Source organism: Typha angustifolia, chromosome 2 (assembly GCF_048772165.1).
Source record: "Typha angustifolia cultivar Huaian chromosome 2, ASM4877216v1, whole genome shotgun sequence".
NCBI lineage: Eukaryota > Viridiplantae > Streptophyta > Magnoliopsida > Poales > Typhaceae > Typha > Typha angustifolia.
The window spans coordinates 8,501,219-8,527,526 of NC_133240.1; the positions used below are offsets into that span (position 1 = coordinate 8,501,219).

Consider the following 26,308-nt stretch of genomic DNA (forward strand, 5'->3'; position numbering starts at 1 on the left):
TAGCTGTAAAGTGGATAGAATTAATTAGAGACCAACAGACCAACCAACTGATGGATTAAATCAATCATTAAAGGAAGGGGAACAGAGCAACCTTCTGATGTAAGGAAAGCTCATGGAGTTTGCACTCATCTGGAGTGATCACTATCTGTCACAATCTATTGAAGGTAGGTTTATCCAAAGCCAAGACACTTCTGAATAGCTGTTCTTTTACTTAGTTCATGAAATCATTAGACGATTGATTGTCACCCAACCAAACAGCAGAGCATCAACACCAGACAACGCGGTGATACTTCCAGATTACAATAATACCAGACACATTCCTCAGAAATGATAGAGCAACACCAATTTCAACTGATCGACAAAGATATGCAGTCAATACAAATGCTAACATCAATATATGTTACATTGCATTTAGCATTTCGGATGATAGCGGTGTGCTTCAACACAAATAGGTTGAACAGATAGACCATAAAACTAACTATACTAGCTGCCAGTGGCATTTAACAGCCAGAACCAGTAGGTGTGGTCTACATAAATCTATCTGCTGTAACTTATTTAGAGGCGACACATAAAAGTTGGATAAAATCCTAACTTGAGACTAACAAGTAAAAATAAGAGTCGATCTTACATGCGTGTAACAGCCACCTTATTACACAATGAGGAAGAGAATATAACAAGAACCCTATTTATACCAGGTCTTCCTTTTCCTTTTCACTGGTTGAAAGATTTGAGCTGCCGCTTATCTGTGCGATGAAGTAGGATGCATTTGATAGGTCATCGGAGGGAGGTTCACTGGAGCACCAGGCACTACAGTTCCTGCGACGGGGGCACGAACCCCATAAGCCATATGAGGTGCGGCAGTAACAGGAAGAGTAACAGGAGTGCCAACTGCAGAAACTAGAGGACCACCTACTGGCTGTCCAATAGTAGTGCCGTACATATTAACTCCAGGAGGCCCAGCCGGTGGCTGAGAAGATTGCTTTGTAGGCTTCCCTGAATTTCCCACTGGCACATTTGTTTGACCAGTGATTGGGCCCTGAGGAGTCGATACATCTCCATTGCCAACACTGGTGATATCATGGATGCTTGATCGCCTCCTATCTTTGTTCATCGAGTTCAGACGAATAAAATACTTTTGTGCATGACTAGCCACCTGTGTTGGTGTCCTTGATATTACAAAGTTACGTGAAATGCTTCTCCAATCACCTTTTCCATACTTGTCAAGACCAAGAAGAAACAATCTGCAGGGATCAAAATCAGGTGACCAATTCTGTAAGTAACAGTGATAAAATTCCTGGTGCTGGAAATCTATTCAATAAGATTGAAAATCTATCATCCTGGGGAAAAGGATAGTAAGAGAATATAATTTTAAAGGTTCTCTTTTCTAAAGATAGTGAAATGCAAATCTACTGCGCATCGCATCTAACATGGTCATACTGAATCGGCTGACTACTTTTCATCCTTTAAAAAGAATACAAGACTATAAGTGCAGAGAGAATATTCAGTTTAAGTTGATCACCTCACCTAATATAAGTTTGTTACAGAGAATATTACTCAACTTGGAACCATATCTAATTTTCTTAGCCTGAATAACATTAGCACATCTTATAGCTGCAAACACATCATAAAAGTCACTTCTGGAATACAATTTCGTACAGAATTATTCTAAAGGGTTAAAAATAAATAATTAATTAATTGATAGGCATGGAATATAAAGCGCAACAAAATAGTGCATCAGAACATCGAAAAAAGACATGACAAAAGAAATATGTTCATTCTTCAGTTAAAGCAACAGATGCAAAATATATTTTGGATCCATGAGACTAATATTAAGCAAAAAAGTGAATCCTCTTGGATAAGAATCAGGTCCTCAATAAGACAAAAAGGATAAGGAAATCTTCTAACTTTCTTTATTATAGAAGGCAAACTAGGTAGATTTTGTGATTCAAATTCTAAAAATGTGATTACCATGTAAATAAAGTGATACAAAGATATTACCTGGACTCCTATATTCTAATGACAAGCAAGAACTAGAGAAGCAATGCTAGTTGGGCTCCTCAAAGAGATTAAGAGAACGTATTGTTCTATCTGTGTAGTAGTAGAATTCTAATGAAATTCTACTGCTTCCTTTTTCCCTTCTCTCTCTCTCAAAAAATGTGTTCATTAAAATTCACTGGAGGTCAAGACAAATAAAATATATTCCCTCATTGAAGCGGTACACTCGATACAACCAAAAGCACCAAACAGAAGGAGAGCAGTTGGGCAACTCTTTACATGCAACTGACTACTGTCATATCAAGTAGAATGCATTACTAATTTATAGAAGATATAAGCAATAGGATGAATGGGTGAAAAAGGTTGATCACATACAAATTACAAGTCAAAATAGGAGTGCTTGAAAAATATAACAGATTACATGATAAATTTGGTACCATTAAAAAGGTGTACTGCACTAGAAGTAATTCAATTCCTACCACACCTTGAAATGCAGGCAGAGTAAATTGTTTTATATGGAGAGAGTCCGACATAGGAATTAACTAGTTCGATACACAACTATCCAAGTTCTTATCAACACTGATGGAGCATGTTCTTAAGAGGAGAAATCAAAACAAGCTGGTTTTAAAGAAAAAAAGATATGTTATTAACTCCTCTGACTAGCCCTTCAGGCTTAATGTACAGCGCAAGAAGACCACTCCAGTGCTACATTCATCGGTGAAACTTGTGAGATAAGTGCCCTTATTGTTAGTTGAAACAAACATAATATTTGACAACTGTTGTTTTTGTCAGGTCATATTAGGCCAAAATCATAGGATGATGCAGCATATCTGTAGTGCACTACAAACAAAGGTCCCCTACAACAACTTAGCAAATTCAATCATTCGTGCTGAATAAATAAGGCAAAGAAACAGTTCGTTTGATTTCAACTTTGCAACTACAGTCTTTCAAAGGAAAGATCCTGTGTGTTCATATCTCACTTCATACACCTAATTCTGAAAAGATGCAAGTACCACATCGAAAATCTTGGAAACATAACACCCAAAATTAACAATAGTAAAACTTTATATAGTCTTTCGAAGATCAAAGCTGGCATTGAATTCAAGAACTGAATGAAGCAAAATAAGGGGGCACAGTGAAAGCCAGAGATCTTGTACGACTAACCTATATGGCTAGCTAACTATGTATAAACTAATTTCCCAAAACTGCAACAGTAAAACACGAATTTTGAGTCATCTAAGACTAATTTCCAAGATAAACCAAGCAAATTGAATAGAAAAAAAAGTCACCTATGCTCATCTTCAGTCCAAGCAATCCCCTTTCGGCGTTCCTGATCGGCCCTCGAGCCCTTCCCACCGTGACTCGAATCCCCATGCGAGTGCCCGCCCTTTTTACCTCCGCCGCCGCCTTCACCGCCTTGCTCGCCGCCGTCCGAGGCGGACGAATAGCTCGGCAACGGAACCCTTCCGGACTCGATCCCGTCAACGTCCTCGACCAAGAGCTCGTAGTGATTCTTGATTTCCTCAACACTCTTCCCGGGCACCGCCGCCGCAATTTTCTCCCACCTGTCACCGGAATCCTCCGGATTATCCGCTATCGCGTTCTCAAACGCCTTCTCCTGCTCCCTGCTCCACGACGAGCTGCTACTACTCGCCTCCTCCATCACCATCGATAACCCCGGATAAACTTATCCAGCGCACAGATAGCTATCGAATAACTTCTCGGATAACTAATAGCTAAAAGAAAACAGCACAGAAGAGGCAGGGGAGGTAATAATTTCCGGCATGGAGATGGACAAATGTGTCAGAGGATAAGCGAGGGCGGATAACGCAACGGCGACGCAAAGAGCCAAGATTCAATTTTTGCACCAAAAAGAAGGAGAACGAAGCGAAAAAAAAATTAATTAAAAAAAAATTGGGTCTTTCTTAGGGATTCAGTATTAGGGATTGGAGATTGGAGATTGGAGCAGAGAGGAAAACCGAAAGAGGGATGGATTCAGAAGAGACTAGTGAATAATTTGGAAGGCCAATTCCAGTACAAACCAAATCACATAGCAGGAGGACCAGGGGAGATATTTATTCCCATTTTTTACATTTGACTGTGCAGTAAAAGGTAATCGAGAATGCAGTCAAAACCCGGTAGTAGATACCAAAATTGGTCTTCACTTGGTTGAGAAGGAGAGAGCATCAGGTGGTAGCCAAATGATTTGATAAAAATAAACTATACTCCAATCATTTAGAGCCATTCATATTTACTTTGATAGCTACTTCTGTTTGCTTCTTTTGGACTTTTTAGAAACCAACCAAACTAGTCTAGTGTAAGATGACAATATTTATTTATTATGTATCATGTCTAGTGTCTATGTGGTTAAGACAGACCACATCAATGGAGCCTAGATCCAACTATCTTGTCACCCTTCCTATTTTTCAAACGCCTTTTATAGAAGGGCAGAGATTTAGTAATCAATCTGAATATGCTGTTAGGTTTTATTTGGTTTGAAGTTAAAAGCCCTAATTCGATTACCTACTCTTATTTCTCGGTCTTGATTTTTTTGATAGTAAATTTGATTAGATATATAAAGGATAATAAGATATTTAATTACTGAATCAGTTTATAGAGGTTCTTAAACTCAAAGCAAATAAGATCTTCGATATTCACGATCCTAATTATGCTCAAATTGTAATAATTCATAGCGTGCTTTTAATAGTGCACTTGAGTTAACTCATTCCAAAATAATTTAATTTCACTCTATTAATAAATAGATGAAACTTTGGTAAAAATAATTTAAAAAATTTAACTAACTTAATAAATAAACAAAAATACCCCGTCCTCTTTTCATATCCTTTAATCTTCTTAATTAGTGACCTCTACAATAAATTTTTTTTAATATCAAACTATAAATCGATCTTCTAATAAGTTTTTTTAATAAATTTACTTCTATCCGGAGAGTAAAAGAGAAAGTAAAGACATCTTTATCTATCTAATTAGCTGATCAATTTTCAAAATTTTAACATGTTTTTTTTTTCAAAGGTGGGGATGAAAGTTATATAATTAGCTCTATTTTTATCTTCCGGAGAAGAGGAATTTCGCCAGATAAATTAGTGCCCAATTCTGATAAGAGTTTGGATTTGGTCCGTGGATAAATCGAGAATAAAGTAGAATAATTCCATCCACTATCCGACAAGATTTAGCACCCTCTGATTTAGAATAAATGCATTAATATATTTCTACCATCTGAAGGGGTGTATGATAATTAGGACGTCCAAGCGTCCGAATCCATTAATATATATTACTCGTCATATCTCATATCCTGGACCTAAGTAGGAATAAATCTTATCTTGGCTTTATCCACCCTGATAACTTTATTAAACGAACAAAAATCGATAAGTTTTATCCCGATAAATCGCGGGAATAAATATTCCTATGTAGATATTACCACGCAGGAATAAAAACTTCACACCCAAACACAACCCCCTCAGTGTCACGTGAGTCACGTGTGAACTAAAGCCGAGCCACTAGTGGCCGTGGATGGTGGACAAGTGGACAAGAATAGTCGCGAAGAGGACAAGAGTGCGACACATTCCATGTACCAGGACAGAGTGGGGAAGGTGGATTTAGGGGTGGCAAATTTTAACCCTATCCGATAACCTGACACGATAATCCGACTCTTAATTGGGTTTGTGTTTAGTATAATTGGGTTTGGGTCATAAACGTGTCAACCCGTCTAACCTGTTTAATAATCGGATAGTGTTCGGGTTTATATAGGTGACCCGTTTTGACCCCTATGACCCGTTTAAATATATGGGTTGGGTCGGATCGGGTTGGGTCAACCCACCAAACTCTAACCCGCAACCCATAAATACATAAGGTAAAGTCAAAAACCTAAATCACACTCTCATTCTCTCCACCCTCCAGTCTCCACCTTCCAGCCGCTGCCACCTCATCTCACCAAAAGGGGAAAAACACTTCGCCGCGCCTCCTCTCTCTCCGACCGCCGTCTGCCACCTACCGCCGTGACCGAGGTAGACGTAGTGGTCATGGTAGGCGGTGATGATGGTGTTAGATAACAAATTTAGTGACAGCGGCCTCCGTGAGGACTTCAACGGCCTCCTGGTCGTCGTAGACGTGGTAGAAGCCACAGATGAGCTTCGCCTTGTATAGGGAGTCGACGGCCATCTCCATGCGACGCATGGTGGACATGGTTTAGAAGGAGAGGAGCTCGGAGGAGGTCGTGTCGACGGAGCAAGAGAGGGGATTGATCTGGTTGCCGATGAAAGATGCTCGTCTCAGTTGTTAGGGTTTCGTCACCGAAAGCGGAGGAGAAGCCATGAGGAGTGACGGAGAGGAAGCGGATGGAGGAGGTGGAAGAAGAAGAGAGGCGACGGAGGAACGCCATGGCTGTAGTCTCCTGTAAAATAGGAAGGCGAAGGAGGAAGAAGAGCAAGTATTTTATTATTATTATTATTATTATTATTTTAAATTTAGGAAGAAGAGTCAGTAGAGGAAATGTTAATACTTTGGTGGGAATGTGACACATGTTTGGCCTGAGGAGATGAACATATATGGATTAGTATTGTAATTTTAATTATGTATGAGTTTTGAGTGGTAATAAACTATTTTATATGTATAATACATTATAAATCAGAAAATATTAAAATTTATATAAGATTTATATTAAACGGGTTGGGTTAACACGACCTGTTTAAATATACGGGTTAGACGGGTCGTGTTAGCATGTTATGTTAACCCGATTCATTTATTAAATGGGTTAGGCGGGTCGGATCGTGTTACCCGTTTATTAATTGGGTCGTGTTCGTATTTACCAAATGCAACCCGTTTACTAATCGGGTCGTGTTCGTGTCAAGCTAAAGTTGACCCGACCCGAACCCGCTTAACCCAACCCGATTGCCACCCCTAGGTGGACTATAGCAGGGGTATATTCGGGAATCAAGACGAAGTTTTAAAAACTTTTAATATGTCACGTTAACGTCTTCTATTTTTCTCTGACGCCTGAATAAGTGAAAGGCTACAGTATTCATGGGCTATTTATTTGCATAAAAAGAATTTAGATTTTATTAAATAGTAAAATTAATCTTTTGTATATATTTTGTATATAAGTTATATACACTCTGTTGAAAAAATTATATATATGTTTTTAATGTAGAAAATAGATGGATTTAGTTTTTAAAGGTCTAATCTTATTATCGTTAAAAAACTGAGGGTTATTGATGCAAATGTCTTTGTATTTATATAGTATTTTTTTAGAGAGAAATTATAAGGTCTAAATTTATTTTACCTTATATAGTTTATTTGTGTTAATTTATTTATTGCGGTCTAGACTAAAGTGTAACAATTAATTTTTTAATATATTCGACTAAATTATATGTTGAATTTAAAAATCCTTATAAAAATAATTGTAGATAATTGAATAAGCTTTCTAATGTATTTAAATTAATATCGATAGACTCTCGGATAAAAAGTATATGATAATATTTATATTTTTACTATATCTTTATTATTTAAAATTTAATTAATATATTAAAGTTTATTGAAATTTCTATATTTTATTTATAATAAGTATCTTCAAATTCAACCTATATTATAATCAAATATTATGAAAAAAATAAAAAATTTTATATGGAAATAAAATGACACAAATAAAACTATAAAGGATAAAATAAATTCAAGTTCATTTTTTTAGAAAACAAAAATAAAATAAAAGTAAGTAGAAATATCTATTTAACTAAAAAAAAAAAACTAAGTTATACCTCATCGTTAAACAAATATATATAATAATTTAACTTGATTGTTAGAAATTAGACCTTCGAAAACAGCTTGGGGACAACCCAAAACTCTTTATTTCTGATCAAATATGATTAAATTAAGTCGGAGTGTTGCTCAATATTTTGTAACAAATATGAGGTTTCATTTGTGATAATAAAACATATAACTTTAATTATTTCTCTGTTTTTTTTTCTTGACATTTAAGAGGAGTGTTAGTGGGCCAATTTAGATTTGGAGTTATGTCAGATGACCACAGCCCCACTAGCTCTCTCAGAAAATACTCTCAAGCATAATTTGCAAAGATTATTAGCTATTCTTAAACTATTATTAATCATTTTTACATAGATTCAAAAGCTTTTTTTTTTTACCAGACTTTGATTTTTTCACTATCTAATATCTCTCTTTTTCAACGATGTTAGTAAAACATATTAGTGAATGACCATCTTACCTTTAATTTTTTTTTTCCTTCTATCTACTCTAAAATAAAAATAATATAACTTTTAGAGAGTTAAAATTGATCACATAATAGTCAAGTAATACTCCAAATTAGCCTAATTTGATCCGCAACGGTTCTGAAATTTGGATCCCAGCTGATAGCCCTTCAATGGCTAGATAGATGCTAGGATTAGATCTTGGTGTGAAGGGGAAGAAATTATTGTGGAAGGAGGTGATTAGAGGTTGGAAGAAGTCGACCAAAGACTTGAGCGGTGAAAGAAAGAAGGTGGGAGAAGGTGTCAAAGGCTAGAGACAAGAGAGAAGGAGATAGGACTAAAACCAATTCCAATAACAAGATTAGATCCCAATTAGGGTTTCCTCCACATATATATAGAGGCTCACCTTAAGGTCTCTTTAATTAATATAAAAATACTCCAAATAACTCTAACAATTCTTAATTTAATCTACACTTTCGCTACAGTGCGTTTGAACGTAAAATTTCCATTCTCTGTCGATGCGAACGTGATGCAGGCGTTCGAACGACCCAGTTCAAACGCGGTCCTTACATTCGAACGCATCCCGGCAAAAATCGATTTTATTGCTTCTAGATACTTAACTAGATAAAAATGCTCATTTCTATAAACCCAATCTCACGCGTGGAGCTAATATGGATCGAATCGTATCGTATCATACTCTAAGTAAAAAATTAAGATATAGGTGTAATTATTCTTTTATTTTAAACTTTTTTAATTATGCAAAATCTTTGAAATGTCATTTCATTAGTTATTAAATTTTTCATTAGAAGGATAAGATGTTTATTTGATATTTTTATTAAGTAAGATATTAGATAATTCGGAAGGTCAAAGTGCTATAAAAAATAAATAAAAGAAATTATATAAAAATGAGCAATAATTTAGGGGTTAAGGTGTAATTATCCTAAAAAAGATTAAAATAGGAAAAAAGAATTAATACATTCGATAACGGGCGAAACGGAACGGGAAAAAGCCCGTTACCGGAAAGGACAAAGAGGCGAAGAAAAAGAGAGAGATCCCAAAACCCTTCAAATAGCATCTCTTCCCTCTCTCCTAAATAGAAAGAAGCAAATACGGCAGTTAGCTTCCTCGATACTTCTCCTCCCTCTCTTGTTTCTCCCTCTTTTCTTCTCATCCGTCTCGTTCTCGATGTTCTCGGGAAGCTCGGCTCACACCAATGGCTACTCCTCTCACGGGCGTCGGAGGCCAAGGCAACGCTCGAGAATGGCGAGAGACTACAATGGCGGAGGCGACGGATCATTTAGGGTTTGCTCTTATCCGGCGGCATCTAATAGTAGCACTACTGCCACTGTGTCCTATACGCAGCAATCCGATGGAGATAGGGTCGCCGCTTCGCACCGTGGGGAGTACGATAGGGTTTACTTTCAGTCGTATTCCCATATCGCGATCCACGAGGAGATGATCAAGGTATGTTCAATGGTCTTCTCCTGTTCTTGATCTGGTTTACCATCTCGTGGTTCCTGATTGCCATTGTTGTCCCAGTTACTATTGAGTCTATTAGCGGGTTAACATTCTTGCCCTTGCTAATCGGCGTAATGCGGACGATTTCGATTTCGTTTTCCAATTTTGGTGGGATATTGGGATTTGATCTAGGTTTTCTAGTTTCTGTCAAATAGTATCCTAAATCTTTAATGTACTACAAACTTAACTCTTGGTTGTGTACTTGAGGTGTTCCGGTTTACGAGGATCTTAAGTAGTAATTGCGGATATTGAAGTAAGTAGTTTTGTCTCGATGAATGAGGAAAGGGAGCTTTAGAGTACATCATTGCACTATTTTGTTTCGTTAAATACTGAAGTTAAATTTTGATATCAACTAGGAATTACCGACTACCCAGTGTTATAATAACTTGAATTGCTGGCTTATACTTCATAGGATCATGTCCGGACTGATACTTACAGAGCCGCAATCATGCGTCATCAGAATTTTATTGCAGGCAAGGTAATGTTTTCTGCAGCATATGTAAAACTTTTAGTGGGAAGTAAACTCAAAGCATAACACTGTTAAATTGATTATCCTTCATCTGTGTAAATAATTTTACTGGCAGGTTGTCATGGATGTGGGTTGTGGAACAGGCATCCTCGCCATATTCTGTGCTCAAGCTGGTGCTAGACGGGTAAGCATGCTGCACTTTACAATTATTTTTTCTAATAAAATAACTGGGATTTTGTACTACAAGGATTATCTGCGTTCATGATTCAGGCACAATTTATCATGTCATTCCTTTAATGTTACATGACAGGATCTTTAGTAACTGTAATTTTTTTTGTGATTTTGGAAATGTTGCTTCTTTCTGTTTTTTTTAAAGCATCGGACTTTTTATTTCCTTTTGACTCCATTGGATTTGCTTAACCTTGCAGGTATATGCGATAGAAGCCAGTGACATTGCTATTCAGGTATATACTTGTTTTGCCATGATATTCTAATCTGAGGACAACAATGCTTTTCAATTGTTATTTTCGTTTTTCAATATTCTCTACTCTTTAGCTTATTGTAAATTATGTTTCAAATGTTTAAGAACAATCCCAAGACTTAAGAGTACTGATATAAAATTCTTACATAAATCTAGAAAACCTTAAGGCATGATTAAGATAATATTTTAAGTGGTGGAATTTGATCCATCATTTTTTGATAAATAGTTTCCTTAGTAGTTATTCACTTATTCTACTTTATAGTTATTGTAGTTCCCTTTCAGGAAATTTAATTACAGCTCTCATTGTAATAGGGAATGTTAGATGAGATGTGTTTCTGATTGTTCCATTTGAATGATTTACCAGGCTAATGAGATTGTTAAAGAAAACGATTTATCTGACAGGGTCATCGTCTTCCATGGACGAGTTGAGGTAAGGTTTTGTAACTTTTTTGCTGTTCCTATTCATGAATAGTGAAAATTATCCTGTTCATGATATAGTTCTGTAATTGGTTGGATCTTTCTGAGAAGTCTTATAATTTGATTAATTTCTAGACTTTAACATTGCATAATCCATGTAGGAAGCCATAAATTTTGTTCTTGCAAGTGTAAAAAAGATTCTTCTTTTTCTTGTTTTCTGTGGGTTCCTTCCTTTTAAATTTGCACCATTTATGTCAAGTGCAGGACGTTGAGATTGATGAGAAGGTTGATGTCATAATATCTGAATGGATGGGTTATATGCTTCTGTATGAGGTATGTAATAGCCTTACTTCACAACTATGTTGAAGTTCATTATAGTGTTTTCATGTGTCCCAACACGGTGGGTTTAAACTAGAGATCACACATGTAGAAATTCAAGTCTGAAGGTCATAAAATCAAAGTTTAAACACTTGATTTGATTACAAGGTCTAAAACTCTTGCATAAAACTGCCGATTTTTGAGGCTCTGTTGGATCTAGTACGCTCAAATTAGAATCTATATCTCCCTGAAAATGTTAGGATGCTTTGCACATAGGAACAGATCTCCACAACTTGTGGCAAAGATCGCCCTTATACATGTAGAGCAAATTTAACCGTTTAGATTCCAATTCATGATCTTGATTCCTGAAAATAGGCTGTGTAAAATCCACGAATTTCAACTTATGCTTATTTCGAGCTCACTATAACTTAATTAACACCTGTTCGTGTGAAATTCATATTGTTCATCAGGTCATCCAAATCTTTTTCTTTACTTCCATAGATTTCTGATATCATTGATTTTCATTCAGAGTATGCTAGCAAGTGTTATATTTGCAAGGGATAAATGGCTCAAACACGGGGGACTTATCCTTCCTTCTCATGCCACGGTATTATTTTCTCACACTAGCTAATTGATAGCTGTAACTTATAATTTAAAATGAGGAAGCAGACATTTTTTAAAGGCTCAAAATGTGGGACATTACAGACATCAGCTCTGTAAGCAGCAAATAACTATAATGTCGTCATTGCCAAAAAATGTCTCCATGTGGGTACTAGTTGCTTTCATCATCTTACCAGCTTATAGATATGAGAGGCTGATCTTATTTTGTTATATCATAGATGTTAATTTAATCTTCTACAAGATCTTTTCTTTTTCTTGCAGCTCTACATGGCACCTATTACCAATTCGGAAAGATATCAAGAAAGCATTGATTTCTGGCGTGATGTTTATGGGATTGATAGTAAGTGAACACTAACCGTTACCTTAAAAGACTTTCTTCTTGCTGTTGGGTATCTTGGATGCATGACCATTATGGGGCTGCTGGAATGTTCAACATTCAGATGATTTGTTCATGACAAAATTGTTTAGTTAATAAATTTGGAGGTTCATGATGAGGGCTTATAGTATGTGCTCTTCTTACTTCCTAGTATATTGTCAGCATAGAGGCACACAAGATTCCAGAAAAGAGATTGTATAATCAAATTGGAGTTATGCTAGTGGCTTACCCATTAGCAATGGCACAATTAATTTTTGGCTCATGATTGCAGTGTCTGCTATGCTGCCACTTGCAAAACAGAGTGCATTTGAAGATCCCGTCACTGAGACGATCAGTGGAGAGAATGTTTTAACCTGGCCGCATGTGGTGAGTTCCCCATTTACTAATTGATTACTTCGAGCACATCACATGGTCAACCTTTTGACTCTTTTTTTTATCATAAAAAATATTGTTATCAAAATTTGATAGTCTGTTTTCAGACTTTCAGTTAGTTACATTACATTTCCTAGAAATGTTCCTTCCACACTACATGTGCTGCTAATATTATGTTGATACCTTATTAATTTCACGAATCCTGTGGAATTTGTGAGCAGGTAAAGTATGTCGACTGCTATACTGTCATGGCTCAGGAGCTTGAATCTATTACCACAAAATATAAACTTGCTTCAATGATGCGAGGTAAAGCTATGAATTGCATGCCATCTTTTAGTTGTACTAAAACACTATATACTTTAATTTTAGTGTTGTGTTATTATAATTACAGTGATTATATCTTATTTAGTTGGCTTTAAGAACTTAAAGGGTGAGTTTTGATTACAGAGTGGTTATGGTGCATAATCAAATGATATAGTAATTTATTTTTGGTTTATCTAATGCTATCTCTTATAATTGTAGTCTCATCTGTTAATAGAAAATATTTGTTGTTGTTTTGGTAAAATCTAGCTATTTTAATTTTCAAGTACAATTACTAAGTTCTTTTATCTTAGGAGTCTGAATAAGATGTCTAGGATTTGTAATAACAATTAAGAAAGGCACAATATCCTTTAATCCAGCATCCTCAGTTCCTAAGTCTGCTCATCAGGAAAAATAGTCAAATCCATTGTTAATAGAATGTTTAAACATTTTCTCTCTTTTTCTGAAGCCCCTCTCCACGGATTTGCTTTCTGGTTTGATGTCGAGTTTGATGGGCCGGCAGTATTACCTCCCAAAAACCATTTGCTCTTCCCTCCTGGAAATTCATCCTCTGATTTGTATTCACATGGCGGCTCTATCCAGAGGAAGAGGCGGTGTAGAGCTGATGAAACAGTTATACTCTCCACTGCGCCTGAGGATGCTCCAACACATTGGCAACAAGTACTTCAAATTCACCTTTTAGCACTATTATTCTCAATCTTCTAAAGCATAAGATTAACATGTTATCTTTTGCAGACCATTGTCTACTTTTATGATCCTATAGAGGTGAATCAAGATCAAGTAATAGAAGGTTCTGTGACATTATCTCAGAGCATGGAGAATCCTCGGTTTTTGAATATTCACCTTGAATACTCGTATGTTCTGATTACCCTTTGAAGTTTGAATTATAGTAGTATAGTAGCCCGATTTCATGCTGGGCCTCAATGGCCAAATCCTCAAACATTCACATCAGCTGGAAGATCTATTGATAAGGATCACTTGATTAAGTGATGCTTAACAAATCTGTTGAGTATTTGATGCCTCGCATGAAATCTGGCCTTATTGTATTACTTTCTTTTCCCTTTTTATGTTCTAAATTAATCCTCTAGGACAATTTGTCTTCTGATCTCACATGTATCACTGGTATTCTGTGCTAGCAGTTCAGGTGGTCGATCCTTCATAAAAGAGTCTGTGCTACGATGATTGAACAGGGGGCAGCTAGTAAAGATTTCTGGTTGCTTTGTCTGTCCCACAGAAATTGTCTGACATCTTGCAAGAGCACCATCCAAAGGGATATCATAGCTTTTTGATGGAGTTTGCTAGAACCAGGTGACTCTTCATTGGGTTTTTGAGAGATATTTATTGTAGAGTTTGAGCTTTCATCTACAAATTTCCAAGGAAGATCTGCTATAGAGCATTCCTCCTGCATGAAGGTTGCTGGAGTTAGTGAAAAAACATAGGGTACGGTGGAAAAAGAAACGGGATTTGAATAGACCTAGAAAGTAGAAATAGATCTTTTGTAATTTTCTATTGATTTTACACGAAGGGAAAAAAATTCTTTAAATAGCTAAAGGTAGAACCTTTGATCTTTTTGTTTATGCTAAAAGAAAAGTTTTTGATATTCTTGCTTTCTGGTGAAAACTTAATTTTTTTAAGCTCTCTGCAACCATTATGTAAACAAGTGGCAGTGGCAGGTACTGTCCAGTAGACATACATTTTGGTAGATTAATCAAACTTGAAATGGGTGTTAAGAATCCAGTTCCTTCTGAGCCATAGCCATTCCCAAAATTCATGAAGAGAGATGTTGAACATGTCAAGGTGCTTACTGGACAAAGCGTTACTGTTGTCATAATGTGGGCAAAAAATGTTATGTGAATTTTGTGCAGAAGAGTGGACAAGTCCCTTTGCAGGTAGGTTTGTGTCACCACCAGCCCATGATGTTCTCAGTGTGGCTTTCAAGGATAGACTGATGACAGTTGGAGAGATAAGCTTGCACTTTATGCAGCATGAAAATAAGGTACCTTTGAATCAAAGCAATTGATCCTAAACATAGGTGGTTTGGGGACTAAAGGAGAAAAGCCTGAATGACTCAAAGCTTGATTTCTTACCTTAGCTTTTTTAGGCAAACATGACATGATTATCTCTATATTTTTCCCATATGCTTTACTTTTTGATGTCTTTGATGAGCGACCTTAATAGATTGAGCAGGCATGCAGTGGTGAGATATAATTTATATCTCAATTCACAGTAAGGTGTTTTACGTGTGTAGCATTAGTTAGATTGTTGCTCTTTTAAACTTGGTAAGGTGGGAATTTGAGTCATCACTTATCTTTGGTGTACCTATTGAGTTATTCGAAGCTTTATCTTTATTTATATAGTTGCTATCAAAGAGGTCAGTTAAGATATTCAAATTATAACAGTGTATCTAGTGATGAAAATGAAATCTATGTTGCTATGATTAAGGATTATTAAAGTCTTATTTTTAGGGGTGGCCAACTGAGTATATATTCGCCATCCTTAGCCTCGTATCTCTTGTCCTAAGGAACACCATCCTTTTAATGTAATAGTTGGAATCATAGACACGACTAGCTTTCTCAGTGCAGCTCTTTTGGAAACATAAACTCCACTTAGTGACTCTTAATAGATCCAAAAGCTCAAAAGGGCTCTGACCTATTCATGACTAAAGGAGGAAGTATTTGTATATCCTTAATGATGCTGATGCCACTTGGTCCAAGGACATGACCATGACCATGTCCATGTCCAAAGCTATTGTCTCTTCTTTGCTTTGAGAGATTCCTTGCTTTCTTACTGTGTCACCAAGGCTTGGCTTTAGTGGGCCTTAGTCATTGAAGAAACCCAGGAGCATGCCTCAATAAAGTGTGCCCCAAGACCTCCTTGGGTATTGGACTTGAGATGTTTGCCCAAACTTGGAGGGAGAGAGAGAGAGAGAGAGAGAGAGAGAGAGAGAGAGAGAGAGAGAGAGAGAGAGAGAGAGAGAGAGAGAGAGAGAGAGAGAGAGAGAGAGAGAGAGAGAGATGAGTTTGTCCATGCTTGGCTAAGGGCATCATCCAAAATGGCAGCAGTGTCACATGCTCTCTCTGGACTTCTCAGCTCGATCATGATTGTACATAGAGACTCTAAGAAGAGTCCAGAGCTCACTAAGGTTTATATTTCACTTGATTTAAGTTTGTAAGAAGCTTCTTCCTTGCAATGTGTTACCTAACATAAGTAGATTATCACGACAACCTCATCTTTCTTATATATATATATATATAATAACCTCATATTGAGGTTTGTAGTATTAGTCTTAGGCAATAGCTTCATTTATCTCTCTCACTTGCATAGCCCTCAAAACTATATATAACATCAAACTAAGCTAGCATACTTATATATATATATATATATATATATATATTAGTCTCATCTTCACCTTAACAAGTATTGGGTCCAAATCCTACGAACCCATTTGCCGCGTCGAAGGTGATCTGGATCCCTTCCTGTTGTATATTTCCCATTATGGAAAGCCCTGACGACGCCGGCGCGAAGGCGAAGCAGTACGTGCCCGAGTCGTCCACGGGGATCATGTAATTCCTCGCCGGCAGCGTCAGGATCGCCCCCTCGCTGAAGTAGAACGATACCGTGGGCACCCGCACGCTCTCGAAGCCACCGAGATCGTAACACGTGTCGAATATGGACACCTGCGGGCTCCTGGGCAGCTCCGACGTGGCGCCCACGAACGCGTCCCGGAGCGCCGCGTAGGCCGAGTCCGGGAGTCTCGTCACCGCCGTGCCGGTATCCATGACTACCCCGCCGCCGCCGTCGCCGTCGAGCTGGAAGAGGTCCTCGAGGAGCGGTAACCTTACCCCGCCGATGCCGAGGCCCATCAGGCCCACGTAGTAGAACGAGGGAGCGCGCGGGTTGCGGAGGAGTGGTACCCACACCGCGCCGACGGGGACAGCGGCCGAGCGCCCGAAAACGAGCGATCCGGTAGCCGACCCGCCGGCCCGGCTCACGAGGCAATAACCGAAGGCCGAGCCGGCAGAGCCGCCGAGTTGGCCCACCAGGGACATGGGCCCCCAGCCGAGGCCCAATAATCCTGCGGCCCCGACGAAGAGCCCCCTGTTCCGGTGCCCACACCCGATCGCGACGCCACTTACGACGGCGCCGTCAAAGGTCAACGTCTCGAGGGCGAGCACGCCGTCGGTGTACGACCCGTCCCCGTAGGACACCTCGTACCGGCACCCGCCGCCGTGGCACCTGCCGTCCGACACGGCGCTAGACATGAGGAGCCCGCATAGTTCCGAGTCGCACGGGACGCCGGCGAAGGAGGCCGACTCGGCCGGGTCGAAGACCGGGTCGGACTGGGAGTAGCACCTCTCGCAGGGCTCGCACTGGACCCAGATGACGTCACTGCCGGAGTCAACGACCATGAACTGGTCCTCCGGCGGGGTGCCGACACCGACGCGGACGAAGTACTCGCCGCTGCCCGCTGTCAGCCCGGAGACCACCTCGGACCCGAAGTCCTCGACCTTGTAGCTCGGGGAGAGGCGGCGAGTCACCGCGGCCGCACGTGCGGCATCACGTGCGAGCAGTGAGGCGATGCGATGGCCATGACTCCGATAGGCGTGGTTGGATAAGCTATCCCGGTGGAATAAGTTTACGGATAGGTTATCCTCGGTATGTAATTTGTCGACATGGGTGTGGTTCTGGTGGTGATGATCCTTTGGATGGTGAGATGACTTGAAGGAGAGGTCATGGAGGTTTACGTGGTGGAAGTCGAGGGAGGAGGAGAGGAAGGGCGACGTCGATAAGAAGAAGAAGAAGAAGAAGAAGAAGAAGAAGAGTTGTCGCATTCTCTGTTGCTTGGTTTGTTCATGGAATCACGAGGTGGAGAAGTGTGAATTTATTTAGGAGGAAAGGTGGGTTACGATTTCGGCATTGTACAGTAATGTCTTATTTATATTGTAGAAATAAAATTATATATAACACCCTATATTCTAACTATATTATAAATAGGACTCTCTCTTTCTATTATTATATAAATAAAATCTTTTATTTGCTAAAAATGCCGAGTAACACTCTTGAATAAAATTTAAATTAATAAGAACCCGACAGAATGGAATAAAGTAGAATATTTCATTATTTTTCAAATGATAATTTTTGTACTTTCTAAACTACTCTTATGTCACTCCTTTAGTTTGATTTTTTGATATTAAACAATAATTATTTTGAATCGATTGATATTTGAATGGATTTTAGTTTTGACCATCTTAATTTGTTTATATACTGTTAGAAATCAATATTTTAGTTTCCTCTAAGTCATTTTGGAGGCTTAATTTAGTTCTAGAGTAAAGTTAATCTAATAGTCAAATATATCTATATATTAAATAATAAAAAAATAGGACTTTCTTATATAAGGTTTTTTTTTATTATTTTCCCTATTATTAGAAATAATTTTGCGATTTAATCTTTGAGTGCCTTATATGCAAGTTTAAAGTGCAAAATCTCTTAAAATTAAGGTCCTATATGCAAGTTTCCCTCCTTGGGGTCATTAACTGGGACCGGATTGTCTGCAGATCCGGTTGCATGAATTTGCTAAACTCAGGGTACCCGCCGCGAGTTTCTATTCGATTCCATTCGGCAGCCAACGAACGGCTGATAAGTATCCGAATGCAGCGAATTGCTCCATTCGGGGCTGCAGATGATCCCTAAAAGATCAGTCTTTCTCTTTTCCCTCAAAATTTCCGAGAGTTGTTGATGGCAGCGAGTGATGTGGATGGTGGGTGATGTGGGTTTAAAGACTCTTTTCGATTTCATTTGCCGTCTGGTTGCTTTCATTAGACTGTCTTTTTGGTAAGTGACTGTGAGACGAGATGAGGAGAGAGCTAATTGTTTCAGTGCATCAGTTTGTTGTGCTCAATGGATCTCAAAAGAAAAGTTGATAGCAACGTCAGCTGGTTGGTGTTTTAAATGTGACTGAGATCTCAGTATATATATATATATATATCTTGTTACATAACTAACTAATCCAATTGATGAAAGATAGCAGATGATAAAAAAAAAGAGGAATAAATGTGGATAGATGATGTTTAAGCTCTCTGACATTTATGAAAGATTTGCTATGATAATTTATACACCAAATCCTATCATAGATAGAGAAGTGTGATAATAATAGACTGACCATCTCTTGTAGAGTTTGATAGATATTATTCTCTATGACCAATTATGCCATATGATTGCCTTTAAACCTTAACAGTTATTATTAAGAAAATTATTTAGTAGATTTTGTGACTTAGCTCAATAGCTCGGCTGATGGACTCGGCAGTGCGGTGGCTTGGAGAAGCAGTTTGTGAGCGTGACGACTTAGAGCAAATATCTTGATAGCGTTTAATTGAGAGCATAGCTTGGTGGAGCCTAAGCATTTATATATCTACCAAGAGTTGGTCTTTTTATTTATCCCATATCTAACATATGAGCTCTCGAATAATAGTAAAAGTAATAATAATGGAGATAGCTGCAAATTTAATCATCAATGATATCCAAAATAATAACTATGTTTTTATAAAACAATAAGCGTAATATCTTACTATAAACTAATAAATATTATTATAAATTATAAATAAGAAGATTATTATGAAAAATAATATACCCTTTATCAAATTAACCTTTTTTTTAAAAAAAAATTCATGACAATAATTTTGGAAACACTTCTATATTATCATATAATATATTTTATTGATAGTATGATATTTCATAATTTTATTATATAAATTAATTTTATTTGTTTAGTTATACTAATTATTTTATGGCAAACCAAACACTAAAATATGTAAATTTTAATATATACGTAATTTACATTAAAAAATACATACAAAGTTATCTTCAAAAGATCTTCTGCATCAAACAAACAAGAGCTAAACATTATGGGGGTAAAAAGTAGTATTAAAAAGACTAGTCTCAGTTGGAGAACTGTACATTATATATGCCCTCAGGCATTGCAACTATTAAATAAAGGGTCTTTTTGCATGCCATCTACTACTCATAGGCATGGCAGCATTACAATATACAGTTAAATGTCAGCATAATCTTCTGTGACTATATATGAGATCCTCTAAGTGGGTGAAGTTAGAAAGGCATCTCTCTTTTGTTTAATACTAAAGATCTCATGCCTCTGATCACTGCCAACTTTTTAGCTCAATGAGTGCAAAAAGTTTCAATTAATGCTAAGCCCACAAATATATACAATGATACCGGAGCTTAATAATAAGTTTAAGCTATAAGAGAACGATACATAAGCTTGAGATATATATTTGAATTCAAACTTGAGACTCTTCCTCTGATGGTTTGAAATCAAATTAAGGTAATGTAGTGCTAGAACTAATTTGAATGAATGAACACCTTTTCTCATTCACTCACACTTTTAACCTGCCTAACTTACTAATACATTGATTAACCTTTTCAAATCCATTAATGGGGAGTTGAAACAAGTGGTCAGAATTTTAAAAGTCATGCTTAGAAAGTGAGTCGGATTAGTGCTGAAACAGGGGCCATGGCAGAGTTAAAGAACAGAGGGTGATAAGAAGACGACAAGATCAAATTCTGGTAGGGCAAATTAAAAAAAATAATTGAGAATTATTAAGTGGAGATGGAGTTTGTGGGATATGCACATCATTCCAATTATTGAGCCATTAACAAGAAGGAATTATTAGTTACTTTAAGCCCTAAAGTGCTTTCCTTTCCCCCTTTAAATAGTTTGGGGATATATGTATGATGTATCTCTCAAACCCTGAGATGATGACACTGCAAATAGTGTTGGTTTCTTTATAAGGACATTAGATCTAGATTTTTGATGTCCATTATTGGGTCCTGATTCATTGCAAGCTTGAGCGTACCGTTAAATATGTGTTAATGTATTAATTACATGTATCTGATAATTCTAATCGTGCTCGCTTTAATTCTTCGACCCATTGTATTTGATTTCTAGGACTATTTGATTCCAGACGAGTTATGCATACGCAATCTTGTTTTAAGGAAAAGAAAAGTGCTAACATGCAATTCAATTTAATTAATAGGTTCTCCATGATCTAAGAACCTTAATGAGCTCAACAATGAGGCCCAATGAGTCGACCCATTCCGAGTTAGCCTTTCAGATTTTAGAACCTAAACAGGACTCTAGTAGGCTTAAGCATGGGCCCAATAATTTTATTGGCCCATTCCGAATTAATTACTTTTCAACTCTCTCAATTATTACTCTGCATTATTTTCACCATATATATATACCCTCTGAAATATTAAAACATTAAACTAACTAACTTAGATGGACAAAAAATGCACTTACTCTTTCTCTCTTATATTAAAGTAAATTCTAAATGAACAGAGAAGCTCGATTTAAAGTTTGATATATTGAGAAGCTATCATAGAGGCATTTTTGTTCATTAAATTTCAAAATTTTAAGGTAATTTATATCAAAATTGCTAACGAAACATTAATTTTATTGATACGTTTAAATAGTTTAGGAGATGTACCCTTTCGTATTACATCAAATAGTTGGGTCTGATTAATTCAGTCTGCACAGGAAAATATTTTCTCGCAAAATTCTCACTCTTTACTGAGCTTTGATTCTTCAATCTCTTGATTCGAGAGATAAGACCAGACAATTGTGATAAGTGGTTTGGAAATCTTCAATGCTAGCTCTGAATTGGGAGCTATTAAGAATCTTACACTGTTTAAGTAATAAAGCAAACATAAGCAGCACAAGCAAAACTCATGCTAAGGAAAGTATCAAAGCAAACACTCTCTTGTTAACTAAAATGGAGACTGGTGGGAATAACTTCTGTTCAAAAGTGCAGCACAAAAGCCATAATATGAGCAACATATCTATCAAATCAACATGAAAGGAAAAAAAGCCATGAAACCAGCAAATATGCTAACAAACCAAGATGAACACAGATGGAGAGAATAAAGTAGCAATCTTCATCACTAACTATGTTTCCTTTTGCAAACCACTATTCTAATGGCAATAGGGATTCTCTACAAAACCAGACTGTTGGAATTTCTTTTTTTTTTTTTTTTGCACCCTGTGTATTGGCTGGCAGCCTTAAATAGGATGTTATCCATCCCATAATCTTTTAAGATAAATAATCCTTTTCTCATGTTTACATTAGTAAATCTATTTACAGAAAAAAATATATATTCTTTTTCTTAATAAAATACACATAATTTATATAAAAGATACGCATAAAGATTTATTTTTGCTATTTTAAAAATTAAATAGTTTTCGAATTCGAAAACAAAAACTCATACAACATGAGCACTATCCCTTTGGCGTATCTATTTGTTATATAAATAAAGTGGAAAAGGAACAGAGACCACACTATATAATTTGAGACAAACAGCTAACTAACCTCCCAAAGGAGGGACAGCCATTGCAGACCTTATGATGCATATTCTCTTGTCTAATGGACCACTCCTGCCAAACTTTTGTCCAGATTTGCACAGCTACTAGCAATACTAGGAGTTAGTAACAGCATTGTTTAAAAACGAATTTTGTTGCAAGAACTGGTCACCCAACTGGGATGATGAATCCGCGTAATCTCCACTGGTGATTGATCCCTGAGTTGTAAAGCTTGTAGGAATACTAATTTCATGTAAGTCTAGGCAATAATATGGTGCAAGCTTTCATAACATCCAGTGAATGATGAAGAAGATGATGATGATAATAGTCTTGGAGCAATCATCTCCTGCTTCCACTTGGCGTGCCATTCCTAATGGAAACTTGAGTAAATTGTAGTTTACTCTTAGTGATTTGACTTGATTTTAACTTCCATTTCTGCATTTTAAATGTTGGCCTTCATCAAATCCGACTATTGTCGGAGTAATTAAGTCTTTTCATATGTCTGTTAATGGTCGACTAACAATTGCAGCTTAGTGAGGATGAATGAAAGGTAAGTTATAGATTTATCTTGGGAGCTTATAATGGCAGGGTTTTTGGTTCAGATGATAAAAAAAAATGAACAGAACTGCAATGTAACAAAATAAATTAGCATGTGAGATTCTCTCATCACCATGATTAGCGCAAGGAAAAAGACAAGCAGTGGTGGAAGTATAATTGAGGAAAGGTTTTAGAGCAGGATAGTAAAGCATTTAATTTGTCTGTTCTTCTCAAGGAGAGGTTGGATTGGACTAATCTATCTTTGTCTGTTTGACTAGTGTTTTGGGGAAGTTCTCTCTCACATCCAATTTTGGTGCATGCATTAGCAAGATAAGATAGAGAGTCTAATTGCATTAATTGCTCATAAAACAAATAACAAAATGAAAAACATTTTGTTACTTTTGAAAATAAAAAATTAAAGTACCTAACATACTCTTATTTAATTTTAAAATCTACAAAAAAAATCTTGTTCAAGGCCTTCAAAATTATTTCGCATCTAGAGTTTTTTGACTCATCTATATGGTACTGGATGATTTTGATAAATTTCCCTAAATTTTAACTATTAAATAGTACTGTGTCTCTCTAAAAGGAATTTAAAAGAACAAAAAGAAGATAAAGAGATGATGAGTCTTGACTTTTTAAAATACTTACAGATGAAGTTATATGCCAACCAATCCATGTGAAGTTATCACATTTGTTAGTGCTGTTTGTTGCCTAGATTTCAGCATAATGAACTAGGTTTAAATAATCACTATTAAATCACTCTTGTAATCACTGTAAAATTTGAAAGGCTTTCCATTCATATGACATAACATAGCAATAAAAAAACACTGCATTGAAAAAGAAGACAACAATGTTGAACAAAGTTATCAAAAGATCTTCTACTAGTGAGTTTTTTTTTTTTTTTTACTTCTGAGCATCTCTACCATTGCTTTTCTCTGATCATATTATATATGCTAAGTACACAGCTTTTGTTGTAAACAACTCTGTTTCAGCACTAATCACCAATTCCTGTAGTAAACTCTCTCTCATTGCATCTCCCAGAAATGGATAGTTTTCAAACCAGTGTGCGCTCCAACGTTCAGAACCCTTTAAGGCCCCCGTGAGGTCTACATGTGAGCAAAGTAAAGGGAAGCATCTCCTCCCTAACTCTATAAATAGTTGGCAACTGCATCTCATCATCATAAGTCCTTCCTCCCCAAGTTAAGAAACTAAAAAAGAGCCACCTTTTTTATTCTCCCCTTCCACTTCCTTTGCTTCTTCTCCCAAATTCTGCAACCAAACAGACAATCTGATCACAGCCCAACTCCAGAAATGAAGAATTGTAGCAAGAATTTAGAGCTCTGGCATCTTCTTCTTCTTCTTCTTGTTCATCTTTCCTTGTTCTCATCTCGAGCAATGGGTGATGGAAGTGGTGAGAGTCCAACCCCACCTTGCTCTCCGGGGGACAGAGCTGCCCTTCTCGGCTTCAAAGCTAGCATCATGAAGGACACCACTGGGGTCCTCTCCTCGTGGATTGGCCTAGACTGCTGTGGAGCATGGGAGGGCATAGAATGCCACCCCACCACTGGAAGGGTCATTGGCCTACAGCTACAAAGGCCCCAAAGTGGAGGTGGTAGTTCTCTTTTCATGAAGGGTGTCCTTTCTTCTTCTCTGGGTAGTCTCCATTTCTTGGAAGTGATGGTTATTAGTGGGATGAAGGAGATAAGGGGCAGTGTCCCTGAGAGCTTCTCAGGGTTGAGCCATCTCACCCAGCTCTACCTTGAGGACAATATGCTTCAAGGACCCATTCCTTCAAGCTTGGGCAGGTTGACCTCTTTGAAGGCTCTCTCACTTAGTGGGAATCAGCTTCAAGGGCAGTTGCCTCCAAGCCTGGGATCCATCTCTGGATTGCTTCAGATTAACGTGGGGAGAAATCTACTAGTGGGTCCTGTCCCATCCACGTATAGAAACCTCCATGGCTTGCAATCTCTTGATCTTAGCTACAACCTTCTATCTGGGGCAATCCCAGGGTTTCTAGGACAGTTTCAGAATCTAACCTTCCTTGACCTCTCAAACAACCGGTTTACAGGAGAGATGCCCATGTCTCTCCTTAGCTTGTCTAATGTTTTGGATGTCTCATTGAGTCATAACAAGCTCACAGGTGGAATCCCAAGTCAAATTGGAAGTCTAAAGTCCCTTAACACCCTCTCTCTCAGTGACAACCTCCTCACAGGATCCATTCCAGAATCATTTGCCAGGTTGCAGAAGCTATGGTATCTTAACCTTTCAAGCAACGGGCTTTCAGGTCCCTTGCCTAGTGGACTTGGGAAAGGCTTGCCTTCCCTCCTATCCATTGACCTGTCACACAACAAGCTAGAGTTAGAAACCATTCCAGATTGGATAAGAAGCAGAGAGCTCAGAGATGTCCACCTTGCAGGATGCAGCATTAAGGGACCCCTCACCACATTCACAATGCCAGAATCCTTGAACTCCATAGATCTCTCTGATAACTATCTCACTGGAGGGATTGATCACTTCTTCACAAACATGACAAGCTTGCAGGACATCAAACTCTCCAACAACATGCTGAGCTCTGACATCTCACAGATATTGCTGCCAGATAGCCTTTCCTCCCTTGATCTTCACACAAATCAGCTACATGGTTCAATATCAGGTATCCTTGGCAAGGCTATCAAATCTTTAGAAGTCTTGGATCTCTCAAACAACAAAATCACAGGTGGGCTCCCAGAATTTGATGAAGGCTTGCGTCTGAAATGGCTTGCCCTGTCAAAGAATGGCATCACAGGCCAAATACCAAGTTCCATCTCAAAGCTAACTGGTCTAGAGAGGCTGGATCTCTCTAGGAATCAAATTAAAGGTGTGATCCCCGAAAGCATGGGAGAAATGGTCAATTTGCAATGGCTAGACATATCATGCAATGGGGTTATTGGAAGAATACCAGATAGCTTCACTGGGCTATCCAACATTAGGCATGCAAGCTTCAGGGCTAACAGACTGTGTGGGCAAATACCTCAAAAAAGACCATTCAACATCTTTCCAGCTGCAGCTTATGCCCACAACCTCTGCTTGTGTGGCCAACCTCTGCCACCTTGCAGGAAAATCTAATCAGTGGAAAGGCCAGCAAAGTGCTGACTAAGATAATACAAATCATATATGAGATTATAGCTTTGTTTAATGCAGTATTCTTATACATCCTTTTGCCTTTAAATCATCTTGTACCAAGATTTATTAAATTCAAGATATCAAGTATAATGGAACAATTATTTCTTGTTATCACCCTAATCCTTGGTGG

The 26,308-nt window shown here is 37.6% G+C and overlaps 4 protein-coding genes across 4 annotated transcripts; 2 read left to right on the top strand and 2 right to left on the bottom strand.

The window, feature by feature from the left end:
- Positions 1–328: 328 nt before the first annotated feature.
- Positions 329–4,049, bottom strand: LOC140773015 (transcription factor SRM1). Its single transcript, XM_073115327.1, has 2 exons — positions 3,285–4,049; positions 329–1,241 (listed from the first exon to the last, which is right to left on the bottom strand). The coding sequence occupies exons 1-2, from the start codon at positions 3,662–3,664 to the stop codon at positions 740–742; spliced, it is 882 nt and encodes a 293-aa protein (XP_072971428.1). The 5' UTR covers positions 3,665–4,049; the 3' UTR covers positions 329–739.
- Positions 4,050–9,293: 5,244 nt separating this feature from the next.
- Positions 9,294–14,705, top strand: LOC140771725 (probable protein arginine N-methyltransferase 6.1). Its single transcript, XM_073113365.1, has 13 exons — positions 9,294–9,674; positions 10,141–10,206; positions 10,313–10,381; positions 10,626–10,661; positions 11,043–11,108; positions 11,360–11,428; positions 11,943–12,020; positions 12,296–12,374; positions 12,682–12,776; positions 13,004–13,088; positions 13,552–13,763; positions 13,839–13,957; positions 14,243–14,705. The coding sequence occupies exons 1-13, from the start codon at positions 9,396–9,398 to the stop codon at positions 14,283–14,285; spliced, it is 1,296 nt and encodes a 431-aa protein (XP_072969466.1). The 5' UTR covers positions 9,294–9,395; the 3' UTR covers positions 14,286–14,705.
- A 1,499-nt stretch (positions 14,706–16,204) lies between these two features.
- Positions 16,205–18,000, bottom strand: LOC140772240 (protein ASPARTIC PROTEASE IN GUARD CELL 2). The gene has a single exon (XM_073114219.1). The coding sequence runs from the start codon at positions 17,933–17,935 to the stop codon at positions 16,514–16,516; it is 1,422 nt and encodes a 473-aa protein (XP_072970320.1). The 5' UTR covers positions 17,936–18,000; the 3' UTR covers positions 16,205–16,513.
- A 6,011-nt stretch (positions 18,001–24,011) lies between these two features.
- On the top strand, positions 24,012–26,263 carry LOC140774322 (uncharacterized). Its single transcript, XM_073117280.1, has one exon. The coding sequence runs from the start codon at positions 24,328–24,330 to the stop codon at positions 26,119–26,121; it is 1,794 nt and encodes a 597-aa protein (XP_072973381.1). The 5' UTR covers positions 24,012–24,327; the 3' UTR covers positions 26,122–26,263.
- Positions 26,264–26,308: the final 45 nt, after the last annotated feature.

Bases quoted from the DNA above. Each gene is read 5' to 3' on its own strand.
- LOC140773015 (XM_073115327.1), bottom strand. From the start codon at position 3,664: ATGGTGATGGAGGAGGCGAGTAGTAGCAGCTCGTCGTGGAGCAGGGAG. The intron at 1,242-3,284 runs GTGACTTTTTTT...TGATCCCTGCAG, and splicing joins TGGACTGAAGATGAGCATAG to ATTGTTTCTTCTTGGTCTTG.
- LOC140771725 (XM_073113365.1), top strand. From the start codon at position 9,396: ATGTTCTCGGGAAGCTCGGCTCACACCAATGGCTACTCCTCTCACGGG. The intron at 13,764-13,838 runs GTACTTCAAATT...TATCTTTTGCAG, and splicing joins CTCCAACACATTGGCAACAA to ACCATTGTCTACTTTTATGA. The intron at 13,958-14,242 runs GTATGTTCTGAT...CTGTGCTAGCAG, and splicing joins AATATTCACCTTGAATACTC to TTCAGGTGGTCGATCCTTCA.
- LOC140772240 (XM_073114219.1), bottom strand. From the start codon at position 17,935: ATGCGACAACTCTTCTTCTTCTTCTTCTTCTTCTTCTTCTTCTTATCG.
- LOC140774322 (XM_073117280.1), top strand. From the start codon at position 24,328: ATGAAGAATTGTAGCAAGAATTTAGAGCTCTGGCATCTTCTTCTTCTT.